Below are 27612 nucleotides of genomic sequence, written 5' to 3' on the forward strand. Positions count from 1 at the left end.
TGCTCATGAGTTTGCATACCCTGGCAAAAATGTTGAAATATTGGCATTGATTAAAAAAATATGACTGATCATGCAAAAAAACAGTATTTTATCATATGAAGCCATTTATTATCACATGGTTGTTTGGCACCTTTTTAAATCATAATGATAAAAGAAATCACTCAAATGGCCCTGATCAAAAGTTAACATACACTTGAATGTTTGGCCTTGTTACAGATACACACAGGTGAAAATGGCAAGTAAAGGTGAATGTCCCACACCTGGGGCTTTTTAAATTGCAATTCGAGATGAGATGCTCTTGGAATTTCCAGCACAACAATGACCCTAAGCACAAGGCCAAGTTGAACCTCCACTGGTTACAGCAAAAAAAGGGGAAAGTTCTGGAGTGGCCATCACAGTCTCCTGACCTTAATATCATCGAGCCACTCTGGGGAGATCTCAAATGTGCGGTTCATGCAAGATGACCAAAGACTTTGCATGACCTGGAGGCATTTTGCCAAGATGAATGGGCAGCTATACCACCTGCAAGAATTTGGGGCCTCATAGACAACTATTACAAAAGACTACACATTGTCATTGATGCTAAAAGGGGGCAATACACACTATTAAGAAATAAGGGTGTGCAGACTTTTGAACAGGGGTCAGTTTATTTTTTTCTTTGGTGCCATTCTGTTATGACCTACAGTTGAATGTGAATCCCATAAGAAATAAAAAACTTGTTTTGCCTGCTCACTCATGTTTTCTTTACAAATGGTATATATATTACCAATTATCCAAGGGTATGCAAACTTTTGAGCACAACTGCATTGCATCTAAAATTGGGTCCTTACACAGTAAACTACATTCGACCAGAGAAATGAACCACAATAATCCAGTAAAATAGAATATGTTGCTATTAGATGACCAGAGACCTGTCCTGACCAGAATAGCCCATGGAAGCTCTGCTGAAGTGTTTTAAATGCCACCCGGGCGGCCTGCTCCTCAGTTGACCTTTAGAGTGAAGGTCAGCTCTTTGTAAGAGAGGGGCTGACCAATGTTATTTGACTCCCTCCGTTTTGCAAGGATTGTGTCATCATCCCTGTCATTTGAGGAAGATAAAAGATTAAATGTTTGGATTCACTAGAAAGGGAAAACCCAAAACAACGTTACATCACTTATTTAGGACGCATTTGATTGTTCACAAATAGTTCTATTATTGATATAATCCATCCAGTATATACTGTAGGTAGACAGGTATCAACTAAATATGGTGGAGGGGATTGTACCATGAGTGTCTTAAGCGAGTATGAGGAGATTACAAGTCAATGCAAACTGATAGACAGACCGGTGCTAAAGTTAAATGGGAAATATCTCAGGCATTCGAAACCTTTTGAGGAAGGAACATTAACTTAAACCATTAAAAGTGTCTGTCTTCTGGTTATTTGTGCTTGTATATATGCTAGCAGTACAGTATATGTCTTATATATGGCACCTCTAACAACAGCTGCCACTATGCCAAGAATACTACTGTATAATTAGACAGCATGTAAATAGTATGTAATGTAGATAGAACGCTGTGATCTGGATAGAATGTAATGTAGATAAAACGCTGTGATGTGATTTGGATTAAACATTGTAAAGATAGAATAGATTAATGTAGTTTAAACCTTATGTAGATAGAACTTTGTTAAGCAGATAGAAATAAGAGTATTTTATCTATATAACATCCTAGACAGAGATACTGTCCATCTTTCAGATTTATAGTTGATGTTCATTTATAAAGCCCATACTAAAGGGGTTTATTGAAATTGTAAGGTAGGATTCTGAAGTAAAAGATTCACAACTACAACCATTTACGGTTTTGTATCAGAGTTTTATTTTTCGCATATTTATCATCAGAAAATATGTCCACCAAGATCAAATCTGTTGTGTACGGCAGAGAAGTATTTAAATATCACAGTAAAATGTAACGTTGTGTTTCTGAACCCGCGGTTATGGGAGCCATTAGTGGTTGAGGAGGGGACTGCAGCTGCTCTTGGTCCTGTATCTGCCCATTTGTTTTAATGCTATTCCCATTACTTTTATTGATACGCCAACATGATTCAACTGGTCAAAGGGGCCTCATGGAATAAAATGTTAAGAGGCATTTTCAGTAGATGCCACACAATGATGCCATGCCTCCCTCCAGTTTCTGGTGCATGAATGAGAAGTCAAAGGACTCAGGTTCCCTGACTTGGCTACTGAGGAAACAGGTGTGAGTATGAGTCTTTGGTCTGGAATGTAGGGGTTGATGGTCTTCTCTTTGTTTCTTAGAGTGTGGATCATGGAGGTCAGATCTTGGGTCTACCGTGGGTCCTTGGTGATTAGGAGTGTTTGTGTGTTCCGTCAGTTGGCCTTGTTGCCCTGGTGTCTGTGGTATATCTGAAGGTATTCCTGGACGTCTTCAGGTGATCCCAGCACCACAGGAACTCGCTGGTGAATGGTGATTGGCTGGATATCCAGGACGTTCTGACTTCCTGTGGTTGCCATGCCACCAGCCTGTTCGATGATAAACGCCATGGGGTTGCACTCATACAGAAGACGCAGCTGGAAAGAATGTTAAACTATTTTAAATAGGGACACTGATGGCAGAAGGCCCTTTCTGGCCAGTCATATGTTCTCTTAAACAGAACCACCCAGAACCTTACACAAAATCTAACATCTGAAAGTATCTCCCTTGAGACATGAGCAGAACACCCAACTGCTTCCTTTTAGAATAACATCTGTCCTCTCCTGCTTTAAGCAACCTAGAAGATGGACAGACATTGCAAATACATTGTAACTGTGGCTAGAGACTGTCACTATGAGTAGCCCAAATCACAAAAGCCTCCAGAGATGTAAATCTGTGAGAGCAACACAATCCACCAGTCCCAACTCAAATCCTCTCTTCCCAAAGTGGATCTATGAAAGACAATCCCATGACAATCCCATTCTCCAAAAGACACAAATCAAACAGGTGTGAACAACACCCCAGTCAGAGGTTAGGGCCTACCTTTCCTTCAGGGCTCTTGGTATTAGCCGGGTAGAGGAAGATTCCTCCGTAGACCAGGGTCCTGTGGACGTCGGCCACCATGGAGCCCACATAACGGGCACCATATGGGGCGCTGCCATCCTAAAACACAGAGTCACCCCGTTTAACCCTGACCACAGACTGACATACTGAAATCACAGAGTCACCCCGTTTAACCCTGACCACAGACTGACATACTGAAAACACAGAGTCACTCCGTTTAACCCTGACCACAGACTGACATACTGAAAACACAGAGTCACCCCGTTTAACCCTGACCACAGACTGACATACTGAAAACACAGAGTCACCCCGTTTAACCCTGACCACAGACTGACATACTGAAAACACAGAGTCACCCCGTTTAACCCTGACCACAGACTGACATACTGAAAACACAGAGTCACCCCGTTTAACCCTGACCACAGACTGACATACTGAAAACACAGAGTCACCCCGTTTAACCCTGACCACAGACTGACATACTGAAAACACAGAGTCACCCCGTTTAACCCTGACCACAGACTGACATACTGAAATCACAGAGTCACCCCGTTTAACCCTGACCACAGACTGACATACTGAAATCACAGTCACCCCGTTTAACCCTGACCACAGACTGACATACTGAAAACACAGAGTCACCCCGTTTAACCCTGACCACAGACTGACATACTGAAAACACAGTCACCCTGTTAAAACCTGACTGATCACTCTGACAACAGACTGATGTTCTGACACAGAGAGATACAACTGCACACACTGGTTAACTCATGACAGAATGAACATTTCAACATCCTAGCTGTTCTGAAAACCTCCAGTTCCACATGGTGAACATTTCCACGTTAGCTGTTCTGGAAAATGCCCGTTTGAAAAGTGAGATGAAATTGAAGAGACATCATCAGATTGGCACCCATACATGTGTGGAATTGTATGAATGTATGCTTCTTATGCTTAGATTAAAACAGTTCTAAAAATTATCCGTACACAGGAAGTCATGTTCTGTCAAAGCGCGACAGTAAATCAGCCAATAGGCATACGGTACTGTGTTGTGTATTCTGGATTGCGATGTCTATGAAGTAGAGGTACGAGCGGACGTTTTTTCGAGATGGAGTTTGTAACATCATGAACAACGAGGCTACATGTACTGAGATACTATTCAAAAACACGTTGAATTGTTCTCTCCCTTGACTCTGGCGGGTGCTTAACGAAAGTAACCACTGTACGAAAAGGCTGATTTCTACGTGGTCAGATGCTACATGGACAGTTTGTGTGCTTGTACCTCGGGGAACTTCTTCTTCTGCAGGTACTCAGTGACGGCTGGGTGGAAGTACTGGGCGTATCCTTCATTCAGACTGTAGATACTACCTTTAGGCTTGATCTTCACATCTCTGTCCACCAGGATAAACTCTCCTATGGCCTGACAGACAAACACACAGCAATGACAACCAGAAGCCTTGTTGCTGTGTGTGTGTGTGTGTGTGTGTGTGTGTGTGTGTGTGTGTGCGCGCTAACCGGGTCCAGCATGAAGCAGTTGACTCCCTGGCCGGAGGACAACACCATCATGGTGGCACTGCCATACAGAGCGTATCCAGCAGCAACGATGTTTCTTCCTGGCTGCAGCGCGTCGTTCTCACAAGGATCCTCCTCTGTACTCTAAAGGAAACAGCAGCTGATTGGTTGATCTCATTGGTTTTATAGGATAGTTCAAATGAATATAGTTAATGTCTTTCTTAGGGTTTTCACCAGCCATAATTACATTATTTAAAACTTTGAAACTATAAAAACATCAACCTAACAAAATGTATATAAACAAAATACCTACATTTAAAACCTAATAAACATTTATAAACCTTAGAATCTTTATATATTTATATTCATATGTATAAACCTTAATGAATGTATATTAACATTTAAAAACATAACCATTTACCAACTAAAATAAAACTTTAATAAGCCTGTATATAACCTTTATAAGTGTGTTTAAAACTTGATATATAGCTATAGAGACCAACAGACCATCCTGGTCGTCATAAGACACACCTTTCTATAGATGGCGAAGATGGTTCCTATGGACGCCAGACAGTCGATGTTAGAAGACCCATCGAGAGGATCAAAACACACCACATATTTACCCTGGGAGGAAGGGGTTATTCACAGTGTTATTATTACAACTGGATAACTTCTGGTTAAACTAGAAGGTTTTAAACAACATCCATTTACCCGTCTATCTTGTTCTACAATGATGGCCTTGTCATCCTCTTCTGAAATCAGAACGCAAGAAGTGAAGGAGGATTTGATCATGTTGATCACCAGGTTGTTTGAGAGAATGTCAAGCTTTTTTACTTGGTCCCCAGTTATATTGGTGCTCCCAGCTATTCCATACCTGTCCGGGAGAGAGCGAGACCCAGTCAGAACCACTAAGTACTACCAATCAGAACCCCTGGATATTATTGGAACCCAGTCAGAATCACTACATACTACCGGAACCCAGTCAGAACCAAGAGATACTACTGGAACCTAGTCCGAACCACAAGGTAATACTGGAACCCAGTCAGAACCACTACATACTACTTGACCCAGTCAGAACCACAAGGTAATACTGTAACCCAATCAAAACCAAGAGATACTACTGGAGTGTAGTGTTGGAGTTGATTGTAAGCCTGCGAAACATTTGTGTTTAAAAAAAAATGGTGTAGGAGTTGACAGCATTTATGTTCTATAAATATAAATGAAATGTTGAGGTATATTGATAGACCCATATTATTATTTTAATATTAATTTTGTTGGAGAACTTTTTGAGTTCTTGCAGTATTGGCAGCTTGTATTATAGAACTGAAGATTAAACTGCAATAACAGCAGTTATGCATATTTTGAAGTTTTAAATATAAAGTAATTTAAAATGTGATGGGCAGATGGGGACAGACACGTTGGTGAGTTCTGTTAGTGAGACAGTTTGTCAGTAAGACAGTGAGATAGAGAGAGACAGTTTGGTTAGAGAGAGTGATAATGCTGTAACAAAATGCATACTGCCAGAGTAACAGAATCATTGTATTGAAACAGCTTTGGGGGGGATGCTGTTGTTTGAGTTGACTAGGGCACCCACATCACCGCCCATCAGAGGATTACACAATGTGTTAAGAATCATGATATCGCGCAATTCGTATAGGGGGAAGTGTGTGATGGTGTATTTAGTTTGTCACGTCAAACCTTATTAAAATAATTAATTTACATGAAATACATTAACTTAACTGTGATCACATGTGAGTGTGTTGAGATACATTGACTCTCATGTTCCCGGAAAAAAAAAAACGAAAAACATCAGCTCAATGAATCCGTAAACCAACTACAACTTGGGCAACTGTTGAAGAACAAACTAGCAGACCCTTCAATCCTTGTTTCGCCCTATCTCCCAAGATGACACGGATTTAGATCTATTTAGATCTATTGATCTGATCTATTTTAAATCATACTCGTTTACTGAGCTTTACTTACAAGTTTGCGATGCCAGCTTTCCTCACAGCAGTGGAGATGGCTTTGACGGCGGTGCATATGGAGTTGAGCAGGGTCGTGAGCTCCCCTGTCCCCTTGGCTTTTCTCCCTTCTTCCAGCACAAACCGGGTTAAAGTCACCACGTTGGTGTCGAATGAGCCTCGTTCAGACATGACCGTAGGGCGGATAAAGTTTGCAGAGGAGCAGAAGAAGCCTAGAGGCAAACTGAATTTAAAATGTATTGGTGCCACAATTCACAGTTAAATGCCTACAACACGGAACTTGGAGGCGGGGGAAGGGAGTGAAGACCAGACAGCCAATCCGAAGTTAAAACGAAAAGGGAATGAGGAGTGGCGGGGCCGTGTAAAAACATTGCATGCTTTGTAGGCTACTATCCTAACCGTCTGTAACCACCTATGACGGCCTGACCTGGAGCTCCGCGCAGCTAGTGAAAGCACAAACAGGAAGTAAATAATAGATCCGCTCATGCCTGAAATCAAGTTGAAGCTGACTTTTGCGAATGCACCGTGTCAGCACAGCACTCCAGTGAAGTATTTTTTTAAAAGGTTGACAAATGGTTTTCGCTAATGTCGTTGCTGTCAGTGACATCATCAACCGAATAGTTTGGAAAGCTGTTGTCATTCATTCACGTTACATGATAGATGGAGACGCAACACAAACGTTGCACCATTTAACAATTTCTATCCAGTCTGCGCTAATATTTGAATGAATTAATCACATAGGACGAATACATGTGAAGGACTAAAGATAATTTTAAGAAAAGCAGTTACATGTATATTTTTTTTATAAATTTAGCTAAAACCTCTCATCAAATGTAATAGACCAGGTAATATAATAGACAAACTAAGGTAATCTACTATCTGATCAGTGCACGTACTGAATAGTCAAACTTCATTATGTCCATCTGGTGGTCTACATATGGTTACATATGGTTGTGTAATTTCTTGTTTAATTTCCCTTTTATATATTTTTTTGTTTTTGTATGTATATATATTCTACATTGCGTGGTTTGTGTTTTTCTGTGCTCTTGTAGTTGTATGTCTTCGGCCAGGTCATCATTGAAAATAAGAACGGGATAACGGTGATGTAGCCTACATAACGTCAAAATGTCTGGATCCGTCATGCTAGATTCATGTAGTCCAATGCGCTCTACAATGAAGTAAGTAGTATCAGTAAATAACCACCAGATGTCGCTCTTTCCCTCCAGTTATAGGGCCTGATTAGTTAGCTTATACCGATCAGCACTCTCCCGTGCACGGCGAGTGCACTTGCATGTACCCTCGGATGTAACGTTCTAAAACGTAATTCAAGGGCTGAGGTTCTAAGGTTTTGGACCTGTCTACACTGAGTCCAGCCACTCACTATTACGATATACCTGTTCTACTATTTTTTTATTATCTTGATCGACCCCCAGGGTACTGCCATGCAACAGAAATTCAAATAAATACATCATAAGGTTGTTTTCTTTTAAAAATAACTCTAAAGACAAATAACCTAACGAGTAAAACTCCCAATAACGTGTACTACATGTACGGGCGAAGCGTGCAACAACATTTAACACTATTGATTGGACTATGCAATTATTTCATACATAGATTTCAATTTTCATACATACATTTCAAAAAAGGTTTTGGGCCAAGGGCCACCCACTCCCCCCCCACCCGAAATCCTCTAGCCTACCCCATGTCCCTCTACATCCCCGCCCTCTAGCCTACAACTTACAACTACACCCCCAACTACTCCAACCACCCCCTCCTCCACTCCACCTCTTCACTCCGACCCAGCTCCGACCATCTAGATCCATTGTGACCCAAGGGGCGGAACGTTGTGCGCATGGGCGGCACGCTGTGACTGTGCGGCAGAAGGCCAACTACAAAGAGAGCTGGAGAGATAAGACGGGCAAACCAGCACGGAGGTGGACTTAGTGACGGAGTTTAGTTTTAATTTAATTAAAAGTTATTCCTCTATTTTAGTTTTTCACGTAAACAAGGCAGTAAGCACGGCCAGGTAACACTTTATATTTGGCATTTAAAATCTAGAAACTACCTTAAACGAAACGTTTTGGGGGAAAAAAACCTCAACAACTACCTTGCGTCGGCCTGCGAAACACTTGTGGCTATTTGGGAATAGGTGAGTTTACAGTATTAATATCATATCAATACAAAATATAGGTTGATGTATGTCGATATACGTATATTATTCTTTTAAGATTAATTGTGGGGGTTTGCATTATTCGTTGATTGTGTTAGGCTATAGAACTGAAACTTCATTACACGGCGATAACTGCAGATCCACGTAGTTTGCCCGGTTTTAATATTGCTTTTCTTTTCGTAATACTGCTGTAGTAAATCATGCCACCTGTTGACTTTCATTTATTTTTTAGGGTAACATGGTATCCTAGTTGGAGCAGACTTTCTTTCCAACTTGGCCTATTGCTTTTCTGATCCACGTACCATACCAGTTGTCATTAGACATGTGTTGAAAATTAACACATTTGGGAATGGATACAAAAAACGTAGTAATAACACAGTTCTATTTGTTTAATTATATGTGGACTATAAGACGACGTTGGCGAGATGCGTCATTCATCTGTGCAGGATGAACTCCACGTTAGAAGACCGCTCTGCTGTATCGCTGTTTACACGCTCCAATGTCCGAAACATTCAGGCCTTTTTAAGTAGTATTGACGTCTTCATTACTGGAAGGAAAATAACAACATGGCCTTTATACGTCTTTTGTTGACATTGTAGCTGCTACAGGATGAGACGGGACCAGTCTCTACATTGTACCATGGCCGATGCTATGGCTGGTGTTATTGTCAGTGTAATCATTGTACCTCTGTCCTGACTCTCAAAAAGCCTTATTATCTGGTGCTGAGAGGAAAACTCATTCACTTGGAGCCAGAATAGTGAAGATGAAGCCACTGTGGTCACATCATACTGGACGCCTCCTTGAAAGCCCTGGCCTGTTGCCCTCTTAAACATTTCAACAAGGAGTCATTTGGAAACAGTCTGTCTTCGCTAATGGCTTCATGTGTTGTTTTCTGGGGAGGCAGCAGGCCAAACGTCTAGCAAAATCTTTATTACTCCTGAGACTTCTGGATTATAGGGGTGTGTGTGTGTGTGTGTTTCCAACCTAACTATATTATTGGATAAAAATGTCCCCAAACTGTGGTAAAAACAGTAAAATGTGACTAATGGGGACTACTTTTCCTGTCCCCATTTTGAAAAAGGCATTATTCTGGTTGAAGATTGCGTTTTAGGGACAGTTAAAATCGGGGGTAGGTTGAGGATTAGGTTCATGATGTTATTGACGTTAACATTAGTATATTGTTTAGGGTTAGAATATGTATGATTATTTTTTTTTACAGATTTAAATAGTCAGGTAAACTTGTGTGTGTGTTGTAGGGTCTGGAATCCCCAGAATGCAACACTTGTACCTGAATGGTGGTCGGTAGCCCAACGGTCACCACATTTGATTTCTTTGGAGCATTTTGACAGATCCATCATTCATCTCGTCACAATATGCAGGTCTGAGACAGTTGAATTCCTTTGCGGGGATTCTTGACAGCTCTTCACTAATACATTCTTCTCCCTTTTAATTTAACTCCCACATGGAACCATATTATCTTTAGAGTACACTACTTTAGACCATCATGTTCCCTGTGTAGTACACTACTTTAGACCATCATGTTCCCTGTGTAGTACACTACTTTTGACCACCATATTCATTGTGTAGTACACTACTTTAGACCACCATATTCCCTATGTAGTACACTACTTTAGACCACCATATTCCCTGTGTAGTACACTACTTTAGACCACAATATTCATTGTGTAGTACACTACTTTAGACCACCATATTCCTTGTGTAGTACACTACTTTTGACCACCATATTCATTGTGTAGTACACTACTTTAGACCACAATATTCATTGTGTAGTACATTACTTTTGACCACCATATTCATTGTGTAGTACACTACTTTTGACCACCATATTCATTGTGTAGTACACTACTTTAGACCACAATATTCATTGTGTAGTACACTACTTTAGACCACCATATTCATTGTGTAGTACACTACTTTTGACCACCATATTCATTGTGTAGTACACTACTTTAGACCACCATATTCCCTGTGTAGTACACTACTTTTGACCACCATATTCATTGTGTAGTACACTACTTTAGACCACCATATTCCCTGTGTAGCGCACTAGTTCAGACGACACTATCCTCGGTAGAGTGCACTACCTTTCAGAGCTCCATTGGTGCCATTTCAGACTGGGAGTAGTGTTCTGTTCCAGGGTCTTGTTGGCGCCAACCTCAGCCTCTGATTGGCCAGAGATCTGACAATTCAGGTGTCACCAGTTGGGTTAGGCAGAATGTCTCACTCCTAACAATAAGATGATAGACAGGACCACCTGAACCTGTTCATATAGAAACTGAAACGCCCCTTACATTTGAGCAGTTTAGCTAATGCTCTTATCCAGAGGTACATGGATACATTATTGATTGCATACATTCAGTACTTGGCCTTCCATCCAGCGACCCACCAGGACCGACCCTGCTTAGCTTTAATGCAGCGTGCTCTGTATTAGGGTACAGGGTAGTGGGGTCCAAGGTGATGTAAGGACCGGTAGTGGGGAACAGGTATGTTGCCTTCTAGTCTCTTGACCTGTGTGAGAGCTGTATCAATAGTTTGTATTTACTAGAACTCACTTGGCTTAGCACTTTGCAATTGTGTGTTTGAGTGCCATGGTCCCAACCAACACTGTACCACTGTACCACTGTACCAGTTGATCTGTTACAAAGCTATAGTCTGTCCCAAGATTCCTAACACACACGCGCACACACACACACACACACACAGTCCCAGTGTGTGAACATATAAAGTCGGTGGATTCAGAATTGACGCCTCTGAAGGACCTTGTCCCGTGGTGATCCAAGAACTCTCCCTCCCTGCTCTCTGCCCCCCACTGCGTACCACCCCCACCACTATCTGCTAGTCTCTTGACGTCCCCATTTGTTCAGATGTCCTGGGAAACAGGGTGTGAATCCTACACTTATTAGCTATTCATGACAACTCAGTCAGACCAGTTACAAAACCACTAATAAAGAGTATTTAATCACAGAGTTGTATTAATATTTAGGCTGTGTTCTAATGAGTGTGGAATCATTGTTATACTGTAAGGCTTTGTGTCTATAGCTTGAGCCCTTCAACATATGGAAGTGATACTCTCTGAGATCTTAATGAAGGCAATAAAGACATCAAGCCCCTACAGAACACAGCTCCTAAATGAGTTCCACTTTGTTGGGACGGACGCCTGCCAAACTTTGCTGAGTGCAATATAACCAGGAAGTGATTATTTAGGAGATGAAAGGCCTGGCAGCACTTGAAACATCTTGTTAAACCTCTGCTGGCTGTATTGACCAGATTAATAGAGTCATTACAGGTCTGGGGCGAATTCAACACTTTTCCTGTCCTCTGCTGGCCGCTACTGCTCAAGAGCCTGACTGGGCTTACCTGACCGTGGGGTTGGTCCTGGGCTTACCCGGCCGCGGGCTTGGTCCTGGGCTTACCCGGCCGCGGGCTTGGTCCTGGGCTTACCCGGCCGCGGGCTTGGTCCTGGGCTTACCCGGCCGCGGGCTTGGTCCTGGGCTTACCCGGCCGCGGGCTTGGTCCTGGGCTTACCCGGCCGCGGGCTTGGTCCTGGGCTAACCCGGCTGCGGGCTTGGTCCTGGGTTTAACTCTGTTTCGTCATGTGCTTTTAGAACTGGCTGTAGCAGGAGGATTTAATTATCTTTTGAAAGGAGACACATTCTAGAATATATATATAGAATTGGGTATCTGTATCTACCTCACATGTGACAATTTAGTACTACACTCTCTTATCCAGAGAAACTTATGAAAATGAGGAGTCAGTGTTTTCTGTGCCAACAACTATGACAGATGGCTTTAGGCCCTATTCACACAAAATACATTTTGAATGTAAATTGCATGTGCAAAATATGTAAACACGGTTTTTGATTTACATTTACAAGTGTAATGTAATGCATTGACAAAGCTTGTCAATAGGTGGAAAAGATGCTTGCACACCTCCTTGCCCTGCCAAAATATATTTTTCTTCCTTCAAATGTTCTAGATATTTGGCTTACTTGCTTATCTAGTTTTTTATCTGTTTAGTTATTTTCATTAACTGATATTTGATTAATGAAATTACTAACACATCACATGTTTTACTAAATTAATCCCAAAGTTTCTGGTCATTATTCTGTTTGATTTGCATTCAGCAACCAAGGCAGGGCTCGACAAAAACAGTTGTTTCTTAATCTGGCACCCACACAAATAACTACCTTGCAGCTCTTTGCGCACGCTGTTGGCCAATCAGGTTGAGCAGTGATGGGACGCGTAGCTGTTTGGTATAGTTTTTCAATAAAACATTTAAAAACGTGCAAATCACTGAAGTGAAGAAGGCAGCGAATGTTAAGTACAAGCTCAAATGAAAGCGACATTTTTTTGCTTGGTGCAAAAAATTATTGACCTGTTTCGATGCACTGTGTCGTCTTTTGTAAGTTTCCGGCAAGAGTGGTCACATGTGGGTCTGTTTACAAAGGCACTGACAACTTTCACGAACAGGACCTGGCCTGCATGAGAGCCAAGCGGGTGGCTGACAATCTGTCCTCAGGGCCCTCGGTCGTACTGATCAGGAATTTAAATGCAGATACCCATTGGGTGAGCACAAGTTATAACAACCGCGTACCTAGTAACTAGGCTGGACCAGTCGGTCACCTTGTTCCCACGGGATCAATGAGTTAGTGTTTTGTTTAACAGTGAAATTTTGGTTGACTGTTATATTTTTATAATTATAAATGTGATGAAAGAAATATACAATATTTTTGGTTTTATACATCCAGAATGAAATAACAAGTAACAGAATTATTTGGTTATAGGTTGTAACGCTTATAAATGATAATTTATAGGTCGTAACGCTTATACAAATTTAGTTTTGGAAGGAGGGACAGTAAAAAGAAAATTGGGAACCATAAGTTTAAAAAAAATTGCTAAAAATATTACCGTTGAGCCCTGCAAGGTAAATCTCAAATTCAGTGCAAACATTCTTTGGTTTTGTTAGTTCTTATATGAGGTACATTTTTACATGTAAATACCCAAATGTAACAAACTTCCATATCCAGTGTTTTGTGGACCAACCCATTGCGTTTCTCTTAGGTTTGAAACTCAAATGTGGCATGCTAGCTAATGATTTTAACTGAGCCAGCCAGTCAAACTTAAAGGCTCACAAAACATTGATACCAAAAGATAGCTAACCAGCTATACGTTTCTGAGTTAGTTACTAGTTTGCTTACTAGCTACATGTTGTTGAGTTAGATAACGTAATTTTTAATTAATTCATAGCTCCTCATTGTGCCCAGCTTATCCAAATGAGCTATTCTTAAGAAAACATGGAGACAGACAGGCAGACTGACATTCAACATGCATTTCTAGGAACAAATAATGTGGTATTTTGCTTAATTTAGACAGATAATTTTGGCCAGTGTTTATGGAAAATTATCATTATATTAGACTAATGTTTTGGCTGCATATTGGGCAGTATGTTACAATGGTAACGGAACCAATAGCTGTGTCTGTGTCAATATTCTCCTCTGTGATGCCACTCTCTTGCCTGGATCTGACTGTCTTGTATAACAGTGTTTCCCAATCCTGATCCTCGGGACCCAAAGGGGTAAACATCTTAGTTTTTGCCCTAGCACTCACACACCTGATTGATGTAATCAGTCTATCATCAAAGCAAAAACATGGGCCCCTTTGGGTCCCCAGGACCAGGATTGGGAAATACTGTTGTATAAACCTGACGTTTTTGCTAGCAGCTGCACGTTAAACTTAAAATAAAACCACCAAACATGTGAACAAAACTAATGTAAATACACAAGAAAAAATGAGATTTTTCATGGAAAAAATATTTTACACCTGTAATTATTCATTGAATGATCTCCTGTACACTACAGGTCACACATTGTTTCTGCCATTGTGTGTGGTTGGGATAGCTAGTGTCCCAACCAAGTTTCGTTTTAAACTTGCTCTGTTTTCACTACTCATTCATTTTGTCAGGCTACAGTACTTGTGTCATTCAATAATGGTTAGTAACATTGCCGTGGCTGTGTAGATTCAGCAGCGGCATACAACTGCAGTAAAATGTTGTAGGAGGCACTGCCCTAACTTAACCCATCAGAGACATTTGTGAAAGACAAGATTAAGGTTAACTGTCAGTTAACGTTTCGGTTCACCCTGACTTCAAAAGTAAGTTTACCAGAGCCCTTCTCTTCAAGTCTTGTGTTGACAGATTGGAACTGTGAGGTTTTCTTCACCAATCTGAGAGCTGTCAGTCACCAGTTATATTATCTTTGCATTAGATTAGTATCATGCATGTTGGTTCCTGTTGTCATCATGCTATTGAAACGTTGTTTGATTGTCATGCCCTAAAAGCCAGATATTGTCCAGTGTTGCTGTTCCAGAGGAGCTGAATGTGTTCAGGCCTGTTGGACAATCGCTGAGTTCCTGAAATGGAACAGTATCTTCTGTCAACCCGAGAAAAATAAATGCACACATACAAGGTCCTTGTGCTGTTTAATATTACTCTAGGGTTCTTAGAGACTTCTATGAGCACCTTTCGGTCCGCTTGGTTATTTTACTTGAGTCACTTAAAAAAGAAAAATATTACTGTACATGTGGAAAAGGTTTTGTGGTGTTTTGGCAAGGGTGCTAGGATTTGTGGTGTGTTTGGGAGGGTGGTTAGGTTTAGTGGTAGTGTGTGGTCGGGGTTAGGTTTAGTGGTAGTGTGTGGTCGGGGTTAGGTTTAGTGGTAGTGTGTGGTCGGGGTTAGGTTTAGTGGTAGTGTGTGGTCGGGGTTAGGTTTAGTGGTAGTGTGTAGGGGTAGTGTGTGGTCGGGTTTAGGTTGGAACTGCTGGTCAAGGCTTGTTGTTTTTGGCTGGAGCATTATAGAGGAAGGTGGAAGTTAACGTAGAGAACATGTTCACTGATGCCCAGTGGCGTAAAGATGACCAGAAAGGCTTGATAAAGGCTCCCATCGCGACTGGGATGCCCTCCCTCCAATGCCTCTCGGGGGGCGGAGTCACTCAATCAATCAATCAAATTTATTTATAAAGCCCTTTTTACAACAGCAGTTGTCACAAAGTGCTTTACAGAGACACCCGGCCTTAAACCCCAAGGAGCAAACAGTAGTGTTGAATTTCAGTGGCTAGGAAAAACTCCCTAAGAAGGTCGAATTTTAGGAAGAAACCTAGAGAGGACCCAGGCTCAGAGGGGTGACCAGTCCTCTTCTGGCTGTGCCGCTGGCTTGTTATTGTCTCTCTGTTGCGCACTTATGCAATTGGGCTGTACTCTGCTGGCAATACTCTGCCCTCATTCAGGGTGATTGCGGTTGGTGGGTGTCCCTTTGGTTGATGCTTGGCAATGTGGGTGAATTGATTTCCTGCCTGTTGGGCCCTGTCTGGGGCCTCACCCAGATAGGGCCACAGTGTCGCCAGACCCCCCCCCGTCTCAGTCCCCAGGTCTAACGCTGCTATGTTATTGTACTGGGGGAGTAGGGTCAGTTCTCCTTCTCCACTATAAGTCTTTGTTGATATGAGGAATGCATTTTCTGAATTTTCCCAGTCTCCTCCCGTTTTGAACTTAGGAGGGCAGAGTACCTGGCTTGGAGGACCCGTTATTGTCCCTGTCCAGAGTCCCTCCTGGTTGTGTTGCAGATCGAGACGATGCCTGACGATTTCAGCTGCCACTGCTGACACCTCCCCCTCCCCTGTGTTGTCCCTGTCCATCAGGTCATGCTTCCGACCTGGACTAAGTTTAAATAGACTCTGGACTCACACGCATTTATTAACTATTACAATTGTAATCTTAATATGTTCACGTGGCACAGCCACAATACTGTGGTTTGCTCCTTGGGGTCTAAGGCCAGGTGTTTTGTAAAAGCACTTTGGGACATCTGCTGATGTCAAAAGGGCTTCGTAAATAAATTTGATTGAAAATGTGATTGATTGATGCGTAATGCTGAAACGTCACCACCGTAATGCTGAAACGTCACCACTGTAATGTGTTTAGCCCTCTGTGATACAAATAGAGTAGAATGAGGGGAGAAAGAGGAGCCCAGGGGGGCATTCTGCAGTTGTCTGGTTGTCCCTGCGGTCTATCTGCGGTCAACACTTCTATGTCTATGCTGAACAGATTGGATGGGTCCAGAAAGTATACAGACACAGCAATCTGAAAATTGCCTTACAAATGACAGCTGTCTCACTGAAGATGGGCTATAACGGTCAAGGATCAAATAATAACGTGTAGAACAGACCAGGACAGTACAAGTGTTGAATTGGGCCAGGTTGGAACAGTCCCGGTTGGAACATGGCAGCAGAGGTTTGCATATTTCCTGCAATTCTACATGTTTGGCAACTTGTCCTCCTGTCTCTTCTCCTGCCTGCCTCCCTTTCTGTTCTCCTGCCTGTCTGTCCTCATCTCTGTCTGCCGATCTGCCGGCCTTTTCTCCCTGGCCTTTCTGCCTGGTGGCCGGGCTAGTCTGATCTGGTTAACCCTGGGCGTTGCTGTCACGCTAAGGCTGCTATGTGGGTCTGCCGTTTGAGACCGATTCCTGCCAACTAGGTGTGTCAGTCCACTTCTACATCTGTGCCTTGAGTTAGGTGTGTCAGTAGGTCTGTGTTTTCAGCTAGGTGTCAATACCTCTTTGCTTTCAGTTTGGTGCGACGGTAGGTCTGTGTTTTCAGCAGAATTCCGATACCAGTACGAACTGAGAGGGAGTGAACCATGGGGACCATGTTTTCTGTCTTGATGGACTTCTGTTCAGCTTAAATTAGCAGACAGGAGGAAGCCCTCCCCTCTCCATGCCCTCTCCTGTCCTCCTCCACCCAGCCGGGGGACGGCCTGACTGCAGCTGTTGGCTGATCCAGTCTATACCCATGTAGAAAAGCCTCTTCATGGCTGTGTCCTTCATCTGTAGCTGTATGGTAACATGCAGGATGGGTGCCCCAGTCCCACAATGGGCCACCTTGACACGCACAGAATCACTGGTTCTGGAGGTTTGTTCCATTATGGGGATCTGGAAACTTTTCTGTGCTGCTTTGCTGAGTTGAGCAAATTATCCTAATTAGCTTGGTGAACTCTGTCTCTTTCTGTGTACTGACAAACAGCAAGATTCTACAACAACCAGACAGTTTCCACTCTACTGCTAACCTGGGACAGTAAATATTCTCCTCTTGCAGGCATCAGTAAATTCAACTGGCACAGCAAATACTGCTATTTAGTAAACAGTATTTTTTTTCTTCAACTGTCATTATGTTGTTAGATTAGATTAAACTGTATTGTCATTGAACAAGTACAGTACAACAAAATGCAGTTAGCATCTAACCAGAAATGCAAATAAAAAGGGCAGAAAATGTATATACAATTAAGTACATGTCTAATTCATGTAGAATATATAGATGTGCAATGAAGGCAAATGCAGTACAAATGGCAATGCTAAATGTGCAATTAAGGCAAATAGAGGCAGGGCAGAAAATGTACAAGTATTAAATATAGTGGATGTTACAAGTGGGATAATTGTTGTGGGCGTACAAATGGCAATTCTAAATGGCATTCTAGATGTGCAGTTGAGTTCACAAGGATCTTTGAGGACAGGCAGTCTTCAGTCTCCTGAAAAAGTACAGGACCTGGTGTGCCTTTTTGACCAGGGCTGAGGTGTTGAGGGACCAGGAGAGGTCCTCTGAGATGTGGATACCCAAGAATTTGAAGCTGGACACACGCTCCACCTCAGTGCCATCCATGAGAACTGGGGTGGGACTGCAGCCTTTAGACTTCTTGTAATCCACAATGGGCTCCTTGGTTTTCTTTGTATTGAGGGCCAGGTTGTTGTCAGCACACCATGCCGCCAGGCGCTTGACCTCCTCCCTGTAGGCTGACTTGTCATTGTCACTGATCAGGCCTTCCACCGTGTTGTCGACTTGATGATGGTTTTGGAATTGTGTACAGGAACGCAGTCGTGGGTGAAGAGGGAGTACAGGAGAGGGCTCAGCACACAGCCTTGTGGAACACCAGTGTTCAGGATCAGGGTGGAGGAGAAGTTATCTAACCTGACAGACTGGGGTCATGATTGTGGGGTTGAGTGCAACAGGATGGAAATCATTGAGGCTAGACACAGTCTACTGCTTCGGCACTGGCACAATGGTTGCGGCCTGAAAGCACGTTGGGACAACCACCTGGACCAGTGACAGGTTGAAAATGTAAGTAAAGCTGCCCAGCACATGCTCTGAGCACACGCCCGGGGACGCCTTCAGAACCAGCAGCCTTCACCCTGCTCAGTGCAGACGATACTGTGGTGGATATTGTGGGAGGGGTGTCTAGGGGGAGTTCAGCTTTAATGGCTGGCTCTTTGCTGTCACTGCCGAAGTGTGTGGAACCTGTTTAACTTGTCGGTGAAGGAGACGTCGATGGGAGTGGGGGTAGGGTTCTTTGGCCGGTAGTCTGTGATTAGTGATGGCCATTTGAGGCTTCATTACCATTCTTCTAGCAGCAGGATATCAGATTCTTTTTTTCAAAATAAAAGCCATCATCATATAAGGCCATATATTTAAAAATCTAGTCTGTACATTTTATTTGTAATATACTCTGCATTTTGTGGTCATTTTCAGCCTTACATCTTGATGCCCCTTTTCAGGTTGGCCCTGGGTGAGCTGTAGGCCTCTGCATCACCGTATCTGAAAGCAGCATCACGTGTCTTTAGCAGTTGTTGGACCTCTCTGTTCATCCACAACTTCTGGAGAAGGTCTTTATTAGTTTATGGGTGGTGATATTGTTGGTTTAGAGGTTCATGTAATCCAGAACGGAATAAGTGTATGTTTCAATATCTGTATGGGAGTCAAGGGTGGCTTGAGTGGCAAACGAACTCCAATCTGTGTGTTGAAACTGGTGCAGTAGAAGTGAGTCTGATGGTTTCATCAGGGTTGGAACAGTGAAAGATGGTCCGACTATCCCAGGTGGGGGAGGGGAATGGCTTTGTAGGCCACTGGAATGTTTGTGTACACATGGTCTATTGTATTGTCTCCTCTGGTGGGGCAGACATTTTTGTGGAATTTGGGGGTAAAACAGTTTTCAGATTTGAATGATTGAAATCACAAAACCACCATCCGGGTGTTCCATCTGCTGTTGGCTAATGGCAGCCTGCAATTCTTTCATTGCTAGTTTTCTGCCATTACAACAATATATGTAAGCTCCCGAGGCAAGTAAAAAGGCCTGCACCTGATCATCAGTTACTCCAGATTGATTGAGCAGTGACTCCTGGTTAAGTTAGTGTTTGTACACCATGTTTTGTTCACATAAATGCACAGCCAACTTGTCTTACCAGAGCTAAATTACATTGTCAGGTATATTGTTGTGAAGCCAAGTTTTTGAGAAAATCATGACACTGCAATCCATAATCAATTTTGTGAGATCATTTTCAGTCGTATTTCGTCCATTTTGTTTGCTAGTGACCGTACGTTAGCGAGGTAAAGGCTCGGTAGTGAAGGCTGATGGGGGGCTAGCATTAGCCCTAGGCCGGGTGCATCAACGCTTTCTATGCCTTTTGTTTTTATGATTTCGACACTGCCTCCAGGTACTTCCAGTCAGCTATGTGTTTAGCGTCTCACGGGGCGTCTTCCACAATCTCCGATGGAAGTTGGAAGTTGTCAAAAACTCTTCCTGTGCGTTGTTCTCGAATGTCCAGGAGTTTTTGTCTGCTGTATAGAGTGTGTTCTAGACTATTCTGGGTGAATAAGCTAATTTGCAAAAACTGGGTAGATGCTGAGCCTTGCGATGTACACTCACCACCATCTTGGTTTTGTTGTTGTTCACCCAACATAAAGTCCCCGGTTCATCTCTTCCTGTAAGGTCTTGTGTCTGGGGCTCCAACCTTTCTGTTCACTCTTGTGTCTGGGGCTACAACTTTTGTATTCAGTCTCGTGTCTGGGGCTACAACTTTTGTATTCAGTCTCGTGTCTGGGGCTACAACTTTTGTATTCAGTCTTGTGTCTGGGGCTACAACTTTTGTATTCAGTCTTGTGTCTGGGGCTACAACTTTTGTATTAAGTCTCGTGTCTGGGGCTACAACTTTTGTATTCAGTCTCGTGTCTGGGCCTACAGCTTTTCTGGTCAGTCTTGTGTCTAGGGCTCCAGCCTTTCTGTTCAGTCTCTTGTCTGGGGATCCAACCCTATCTGTCCCCTTGTCAGGAGTTGCGTGTCAGTCATGGCCATGTTGTCGACATCTTTTCAGTTGATTGAAGAACAGGATTTCAAGGCCAGCATTGTCAAAACAACAGTCTCTTCAGGATTTCAAGACCCGCTTTGTCAAAACTGTCTAATAGAGCTGTGGACTGTGTTCTACTGTAACAATAGATGATCGTCTTTAAGAAATTGTTGCCAATAAATGTATTGTCATTTTACATGACAAGTAAAGTTCTGTACTTGTCATGCATTTTATGTATTTGTTTGGGCCCCAGGGTGGGTCGTTGTCATGGTGATCCTAAGGAAATTCTACGAGCTCCATACCGTAGTGTGTGATTGGCTGCATGCTCACTGTCGGGGCCCATCCTTCACATGGCTAGGGAAGCCTGGGCCTCTCAGGTTTCTGTCCCTACACAAGGCCAGGGTGAGTGAGGGAGGAATGGGCCTGGGTCACCAAGGCAACAGGTGCCCGTGGCTTGTCACTTCCTGTTGTGACCTAATCTAATTACAGAGTAGGGTGGTTCGTGGTGGAGGTGGGGTGTATAGATCCCTGGGGCAATTAGGTGATGGGTGGGGTATTGTTGACATTACATTGATATAATGATTAAATTTAAGTAATTTATCTGACACTTTTGTCTAGAGTAACTAACAGTAGCGAGTGTATACACTTCTGTATCCTGTGCTACCTGGGGGATAGCGTGGTGTTGGTGGTGCCCAAGCCAACGTGTCCAGGGGTCATTCTACTTTAACATTCAGATAGGACCTTTTAGTTTCAATGCATTTTCAATGGTGGAGGGAGAAGTGGGAGCCAAGGGACGAGGAGGAGCAGAACGTGCAGTGGGTGGCGACAATGGCTTAGTTCCGTTTCTTTGGTGAAGTGATTACCAACCAAAACACAAAACTACGTGCCCTGGAACAGCGGCAATGAAGGTAAAAAAAATTTACTGTAGGTTTTTGTTCCCGTGAAAAATATGGAGGAAAAACATAATGGAACAACGGCGGCCTTTCTATCGCTAGTAGACTACCGGATTGCTATGATGAGCTGTCTCCAAATACGATGTTGGACAGGAAATGTAGACGGAGCGACAATAGTCTGCAGAGCACTAACGTAACCACAGAAATCTACTTGAGAGGGAAATTACTTGATTGATGTGACAGTATTTACAGTATTGGCACGCCATCTCTGTGAAGACTTGAAATAAAATTAGCTAATTAATAATAATTTAAACGTATTTAGCACTTTTCTAGGTACTCAAAGCACTTCACAGGGTGAACACAGAGGGTAAAATCATATTAATTAACGTTTTGATATTTCTTCAACTTAAGAGTAAGAGTCTATATAGGTAAGAGACAAAACAAACAGAACCTTTCAGAATTCTCAAATTCTAATTAATTCCAATTATGACATGACTTGAGGAAAATGGGATGTCTTACATGAGGAAAATGGGAAATAGATAAAAATAGAAAGAAAATAGAAAATGGCATAAGTGAGGTGTTGAAAAATATAAAAGGTGAGTAAATGATATATGTAGGAGTGAAATACATTTATTTTGTTGGCTTATGGTAGGCCAAGGGAATGATTAAACACTTATATTTCACTATCCTTTTAAATAATTTACTCATAACCTTTTATGGCATTTGTTGCTCCTGGGATTCCATACAGGTCTAGCAAAATGTTATTAACAAAACTCATGCGTGATTTTTATGAGTTTTATTAATGAGTTGCATGATTCCAAACATGAAGTTAGTTACAAGTTATCATTTTAAATGGCACATTATTATGAAATCTTTTTTATAATGCCCCTTTAAAAATAATGGTATGATATTTTATATTAATACATTGTATCTCCCAGTCTTTTTTCATTATTTCAAAATCCTGTTTGAAAGCCCAGAAATGAGCAACTGTTGGTGAAGCTAGTGTCGCTGGATGAGCCTATAAGCGGGTAAAGACCACCCACATGCATTGATTGACACATCCCTTGTGATTGTGAAATACCCTTTGAAATATGGCATTAAATGATAGAATATGCCATAAATTATGAAATAGGTCATGATATTATGAAAAAGGCCATGATTTTATAAAATACACATTATGATGAAAATAAAAGGATTAGGAAATACAATGTATCATTAGGAAATATCATACCACTATTTTAAAAAGGGGCCTTATAAAAAGATTTCCCACGTGAGAGGCACTGTCTTTAACCACTACACCACAGCACTACATACTCACCCAGTGGTTAGACACCCTTGAGCATTGGGTTAAACTGACTAACGTTTCTTATTTAGTTTACCTCCACCACAAATGGCGTCTATGAACTGTATGGCTTTTACCACTGGCCATTTTAACAGATTTTTTTAGCCAGTAATAGGCTTACTAGTATCTACTAACTTCCTAGGAATAGTCATGAGAATTGAGCACCAGAAACAGTTGCAATATAACCGTAACTGTTTTATTTCAGGCTTGTTTTGACTGTGAGAAGATTTGAATGTGGCTTCTCTAACCACTACCAACAAAGGCTTTTTAACAAAAGTCAAACAGTCACTCACTCAGTCAGTCAGTCAGTTACTTAGCAAAAAACACAAACATCCTTTTAATATCAATATTTTTCTGATGCTCTTTACTTTGCCTTCATGCAAATAATGACTTTCCAACACTGCAGCCACATTTCCATTTCTTCCAACTCTTTCCTTCTGCTCACCTTGTCTCTGGTATTGATATGGTATCTGAGCCCCAGTCTGGGTGATGTAGTGGATTTGATGAGTAAACATTATATGGTAGTGGGAGTTGAGTGCTAGGACAGAGACCCATTTTCCTTCTCTACTACTCTCTCAATTCCAACCTTAGGGATTGCAGCTGAACCAGCTCACAGGAAGATAATGACTGGGAAAGCGTTCCAGATAATAAGACTGTTTACTCTGTAATACTGATAGGTGACACTTACTGTATTTTATTCTGTATTGCAGTCAATAACTTAATGGGTTCCTGTAGTGGGTGTGTTCCTCCTGTCGGGGTGAGTTCCTCTAGTAGGTCTGTTCCACTAGTAGGTCTGTTCTTCCTACTGGGGATGAGTTCCTCTAGTAGGTCTGTTCTTCCTACAGGGGATGAGTTCCTCTAGTAGGTCTGTTCCTCTAGAAGGTCTGTTCTTTCTATGGGGATGAGTTCCTCTAGTAGGTCTGTTCTTCCTACGGGGATGAGTTCTTCTAGAATGTCTGTTCTTCCTACGGGGATGAGTTCCTATAGTAGGTCTGCTCCTCTAGTAGACATGTTCTTCCTGTGGGGGTGGGTTCCTCTAGTAGGTTAGTAGATCTGTTCCTCCTACAGGGATGAGTTCCTCTAGCAGGACTTCAACAGCATCACAACCCTTGATACTCATATGGTGAACAATACCTATGAAATCAGAAACTGTGAATGGATGAAAGAATGATGCCATACCTCTTTATTTTTTCATCCTTCTCTCCAGCAGCAGTGTTGACCTGATGTTGACCTTTGACCTGAAAAAAAGTCCTCAAGTCTCCATCCACTGGAGCTCCTAGAACTGAACCAGGTAACACGCACGCATGCACACACACACACATTACCCATGGTTCTAGACTGTATGTTGCCCTGGATGTGTCCCAAATGGGAATGTTCCCTATGTAGTACAGTGCTTTAGACTACATTATACCTATATAATAAGCTATTTTAGACCACCCTATTCCCTATATAGTACACTTCCCTATATAGGAATACTTTGACCCCGTCCCACTGGGGGAATAGGGTTCCGTTTTGGACAGCAAGTGTACATTCTGCGGTTGTTGCTGGTTTAGTATGGATGTGTTGCTGCTAGCTGGGAGCTGGAGGCAGTCTGTTGACACCCTGGTAATCTGATTATTTAGATCAGCATTACTGTTTGTCTGAAGGGGGTGGGGGTGGGGGAGGGAGGTGAGAGGTGGAAGAACGTTTGTGTTTTTCATTAAGTGCAGTGCTGACTTGTTTGGGTCTGTGAAGAATTCCAGCACATATATTTGGCATGTCAGGATTCTCTCGCATGTTCTCACCCATGCGTGTTGTCTCTCTTTCCTGAACATTAAAGACTTTATTTATTATCTATTTACATTGCCAAAGTAAGTGAGAAATATTAAATAGTTGTAAACATTAGGGAATTAAAAATTTTATATAACAGGTTAGGACCCAGGACACTGCAACAGGCCCTGACAAGGACTCAGTTGGAGACCTGTGTCTGTACAGGTCTATGGTGGCCTCTCTCCATAACAAGGTCCCATTCACTGTGTCTGTACAGGTCTATGGTGGCCTCTCTCCATAACAAGGTCCCATTCACTGTGTCTGTACAGGTCTATGGTGGCCTCTCTCCATAACAAGGTCCCATTCACTGTGTCTGTACAGGTCTATGGTGGCCTCTCTCCATAACAAGGTCCCATTCACTGTGTCTGTACAGGAAAGGTTTTCTTGAAGTCCAACAACAGCTCCAGGCTATTTAGACCACAGTAGGACACCAGGTCCTGCAGAGAAGTCGAGAGGCTGGAGTGATGAGACCAGCACAAATTCTGCAAAGTTGAGTAGCTTGACAGATTCATTGGTGGAGATAGAGTTGTTATTGAGTAGAGGAGAGAGGGAATGTATCCATGAGGTGCTCCAGTTCTTAGGGAAATGTGCACATTTGGGATGGGATGACTTCTTTGAGCATGTGGCCTCAGGTAACTGAGCATCAAGGATAACCAGTCAAGCACCTTATGGGATAACCAGTCCAAGCATCTTACAGGTGACTACACCTCCCAGTTGCTGCCCACCCATCCTTATTTATACCAGTTGTTGTTTCTGTGTTGATTAATGATGAGACATGATACAAAGGAAGTGATTGAGTGTTGGAATGTGACCACTGACCAATCAGATTGTAGCATGAGACCAACCCTCTGTTCTACTTAGCATCTTTATCACACAAACACTATGACGACCCATGGTGCCTAGACATGACATCTACACGCAGAGTTTCCCCGTCATCCGTGCAGAGTTTCCCCGTCATCCGTGCAGAGTTTCCCCGTCATCCGTGCAGAGTTTCCCCGTCATCCGTGCAGAGTTTCCCCGTCATCCGTGCAGAGTTTCCCCGTCATCCGTGCAGAGTTTCCCCGTCATCCGTGCAGAGTTTCCCCATCATCAGCTAAGAAGGGCCTTTTCTGCTGTTGGGACCTGAAAGGCCCCTCTGTCATTAACCTCATTATTGACCGATGGTTGGAGGGGCTCAGACAAACAATGGGCTACTAGGATGCTTGGTCTAATGAGCCAGGGTACATGGTGGCGCCGGGGGGTACGTGGTGGCGCCAGGGGGTGCGTGGTGGCGCCGGTGGGTACGTGGTGGATGCCAGGGTGAATGCGTGAGGCTAGGGGGTATTTGGTGAGGCCAGGGTGAATTTGTGAGGCTAGGGGGTATTTGGTGAGGCCAGGGTGAATTTGTGAGGCTAGGGGGTATTTGGTGAGGCCAGGGTGAATTTGTGAGGCTAGGGGGTATTTGGTGAGGCCAGGGTGAATTTGTGAGGCTAGGGGGTATTTGGTGAGGCCAGGGTGAATTTGTGAGGCTAGGGGGTATTTGGTGAGGCCAGGGTGAATTTGTGAGGCTAGGGGGTATTTGGTGAGGCCAGGGTGAATGTGTGAGGCTAGGGGGTATTTGGTGAGGCCAGGGTGAATGAGATGTCAAGATGTTTTTCAGCTCTGTTTCTGGGTGAGGTTAACTTAGTGCTTTGAGGTTTGTCTTCGGCCTCCCTCCCTCCCTCCCTCCCTCCCTCCCTCCCTGCAACCCCAGAGAACAGTGTCATGCGGAACCCCAGAGCTAATCCCCATCAGTCAGCCAATCAGACTCAAAGAGCTCAGTGAAAAGCAGACTCCTCAGTCCTCTGGATGGGGTCAACCTTCTCTTTCAATGCTCAACCCCCCTTCATATTTTAATTAGCTTTTCCTCATTGTCTGTCCCTCTAAGCTCTCAGAAGACAAGCTGCTAGTCCAATTGGTCTGTCGCTTCAGAGGTCAGTCACTTGGAACCAAAGCAAAAATGGCAGAAGTCCAAACTTTGGGCCGTCCTGACCCAGCATGATGCTCTCTGACAGGGGGACATGGATAGCAGGGTCCTGGCCTGGGTTATTAATTTGGCCCGGTCGCAGGGTCCTGGCCTGGGTTATTAATTTGGCCTCGGTCGCAGGGTCCTGGCCTGGGTTATTAATGTGGCCCTGGTCGCAGGGTCCTGGCCTGGGTTATTAATGTGGCCCCGGTCGCAGGGTCCTGGCCTGGGTTATTAATGTGGCCCCGGTCGCAGGGTCCTGGCCTGGGTTATTAATATGGCCCCGGTCGCAGGGTCCTAGCCTGGGTTATTAATGTGGCCCCGGTCGCAGGGTCCTGGCCTGGGTTATTAATGTGGCCCCGTTCGCAGGGTCCTGGCCTGGGTTATTAATGTGGCCCCAATCGCAGGGTCCTGGCCTGGGTTATTAATGTGGCCCCGGTCGCAGGGTCCTGGCCTGGGTTATTAATGTGGCCCCGGTCACAGTGTCCTGGCCTGGGCTTCTTCCTAGTGATCTCGTTGTTGAGGCTTCTTCCTAGTGATCTCATGTTGTTGAGGCTTTTTCCTAGTGATCTCGTTGTTGAGGCAGTGTTGTCCTCTAGATGGCAGTGTTGCTGTGTTGTCAGAAGAAGGGCAGGAATGAAAAGCAGATTTTCATATCACCAGCCTTACTTGCCCCCATGTTTTGTCATCTAGCTGGTCAATAATTAACATTAC

At 43.2% G+C, this 27612-nt stretch overlaps 2 protein-coding genes across 3 annotated transcripts in view; one reads left to right on the forward strand and one right to left on the reverse strand.

Moving 5' to 3' along the window:
- Window positions 1-1831: 1831 nt before the first annotated feature.
- fbp1a (fructose-1,6-bisphosphatase 1a) lies at window positions 1832-6878 on the reverse strand. The gene is made up of 7 exons (XM_029124457.2): window positions 6524-6878; window positions 5252-5414; window positions 5072-5164; window positions 4544-4684; window positions 4311-4448; window positions 3011-3130; window positions 1832-2565 (listed from the first exon to the last, which is right to left on the reverse strand). The coding sequence occupies exons 1-7, from the start codon at window positions 6691-6693 to the stop codon at window positions 2365-2367; spliced, it is 1026 nt and encodes a 341-aa protein (XP_028980290.1). The 5' UTR covers window positions 6694-6878; the 3' UTR covers window positions 1832-2364.
- A 1512-nt stretch (window positions 6879-8390) lies between these two features.
- Window positions 8391-27612, forward strand: part of kank1a (KN motif and ankyrin repeat domains 1a) — a 68883-nt gene continuing 49661 nt past the window's right edge. The window contains exons 1-2 of one of the 2 annotated variants that reach the window (XM_029124561.2): window positions 8391-8671; window positions 24313-24396. The gene's annotated coding sequence lies outside the window, so the exon portion shown is untranslated. The remainder of the gene's footprint in view (window positions 8672-24312; window positions 24397-27612) is intronic. The other variant, XM_034296430.1, reaches the window with a different exon arrangement.

Source organism: Esox lucius, chromosome 13, assembly GCF_011004845.1.
Source record: "Esox lucius isolate fEsoLuc1 chromosome 13, fEsoLuc1.pri, whole genome shotgun sequence".
NCBI classification, from domain to species: domain Eukaryota; kingdom Metazoa; phylum Chordata; class Actinopteri; order Esociformes; family Esocidae; genus Esox; species Esox lucius.

Bases quoted from the DNA above. Each gene is read 5' to 3' on its own strand.
- fbp1a (XM_029124457.2), bottom strand. From the start codon at position 6,693: ATGTCTGAACGAGGCTCATTCGACACCAACGTGGTGACTTTAACCCGG. The intron at 3,131-4,310 runs GTACAAGCACAC...TCTGTGTTTTAG, and splicing joins AGAAGAAGAAGTTCCCCGAG to GATGGCAGCGCCCCATATGG. The intron at 2,566-3,010 runs GTAGGCCCTAAC...CATTCTTTCCAG, and splicing joins CCAAGAGCCCTGAAGGAAAG to CTGCGTCTTCTGTATGAGTG.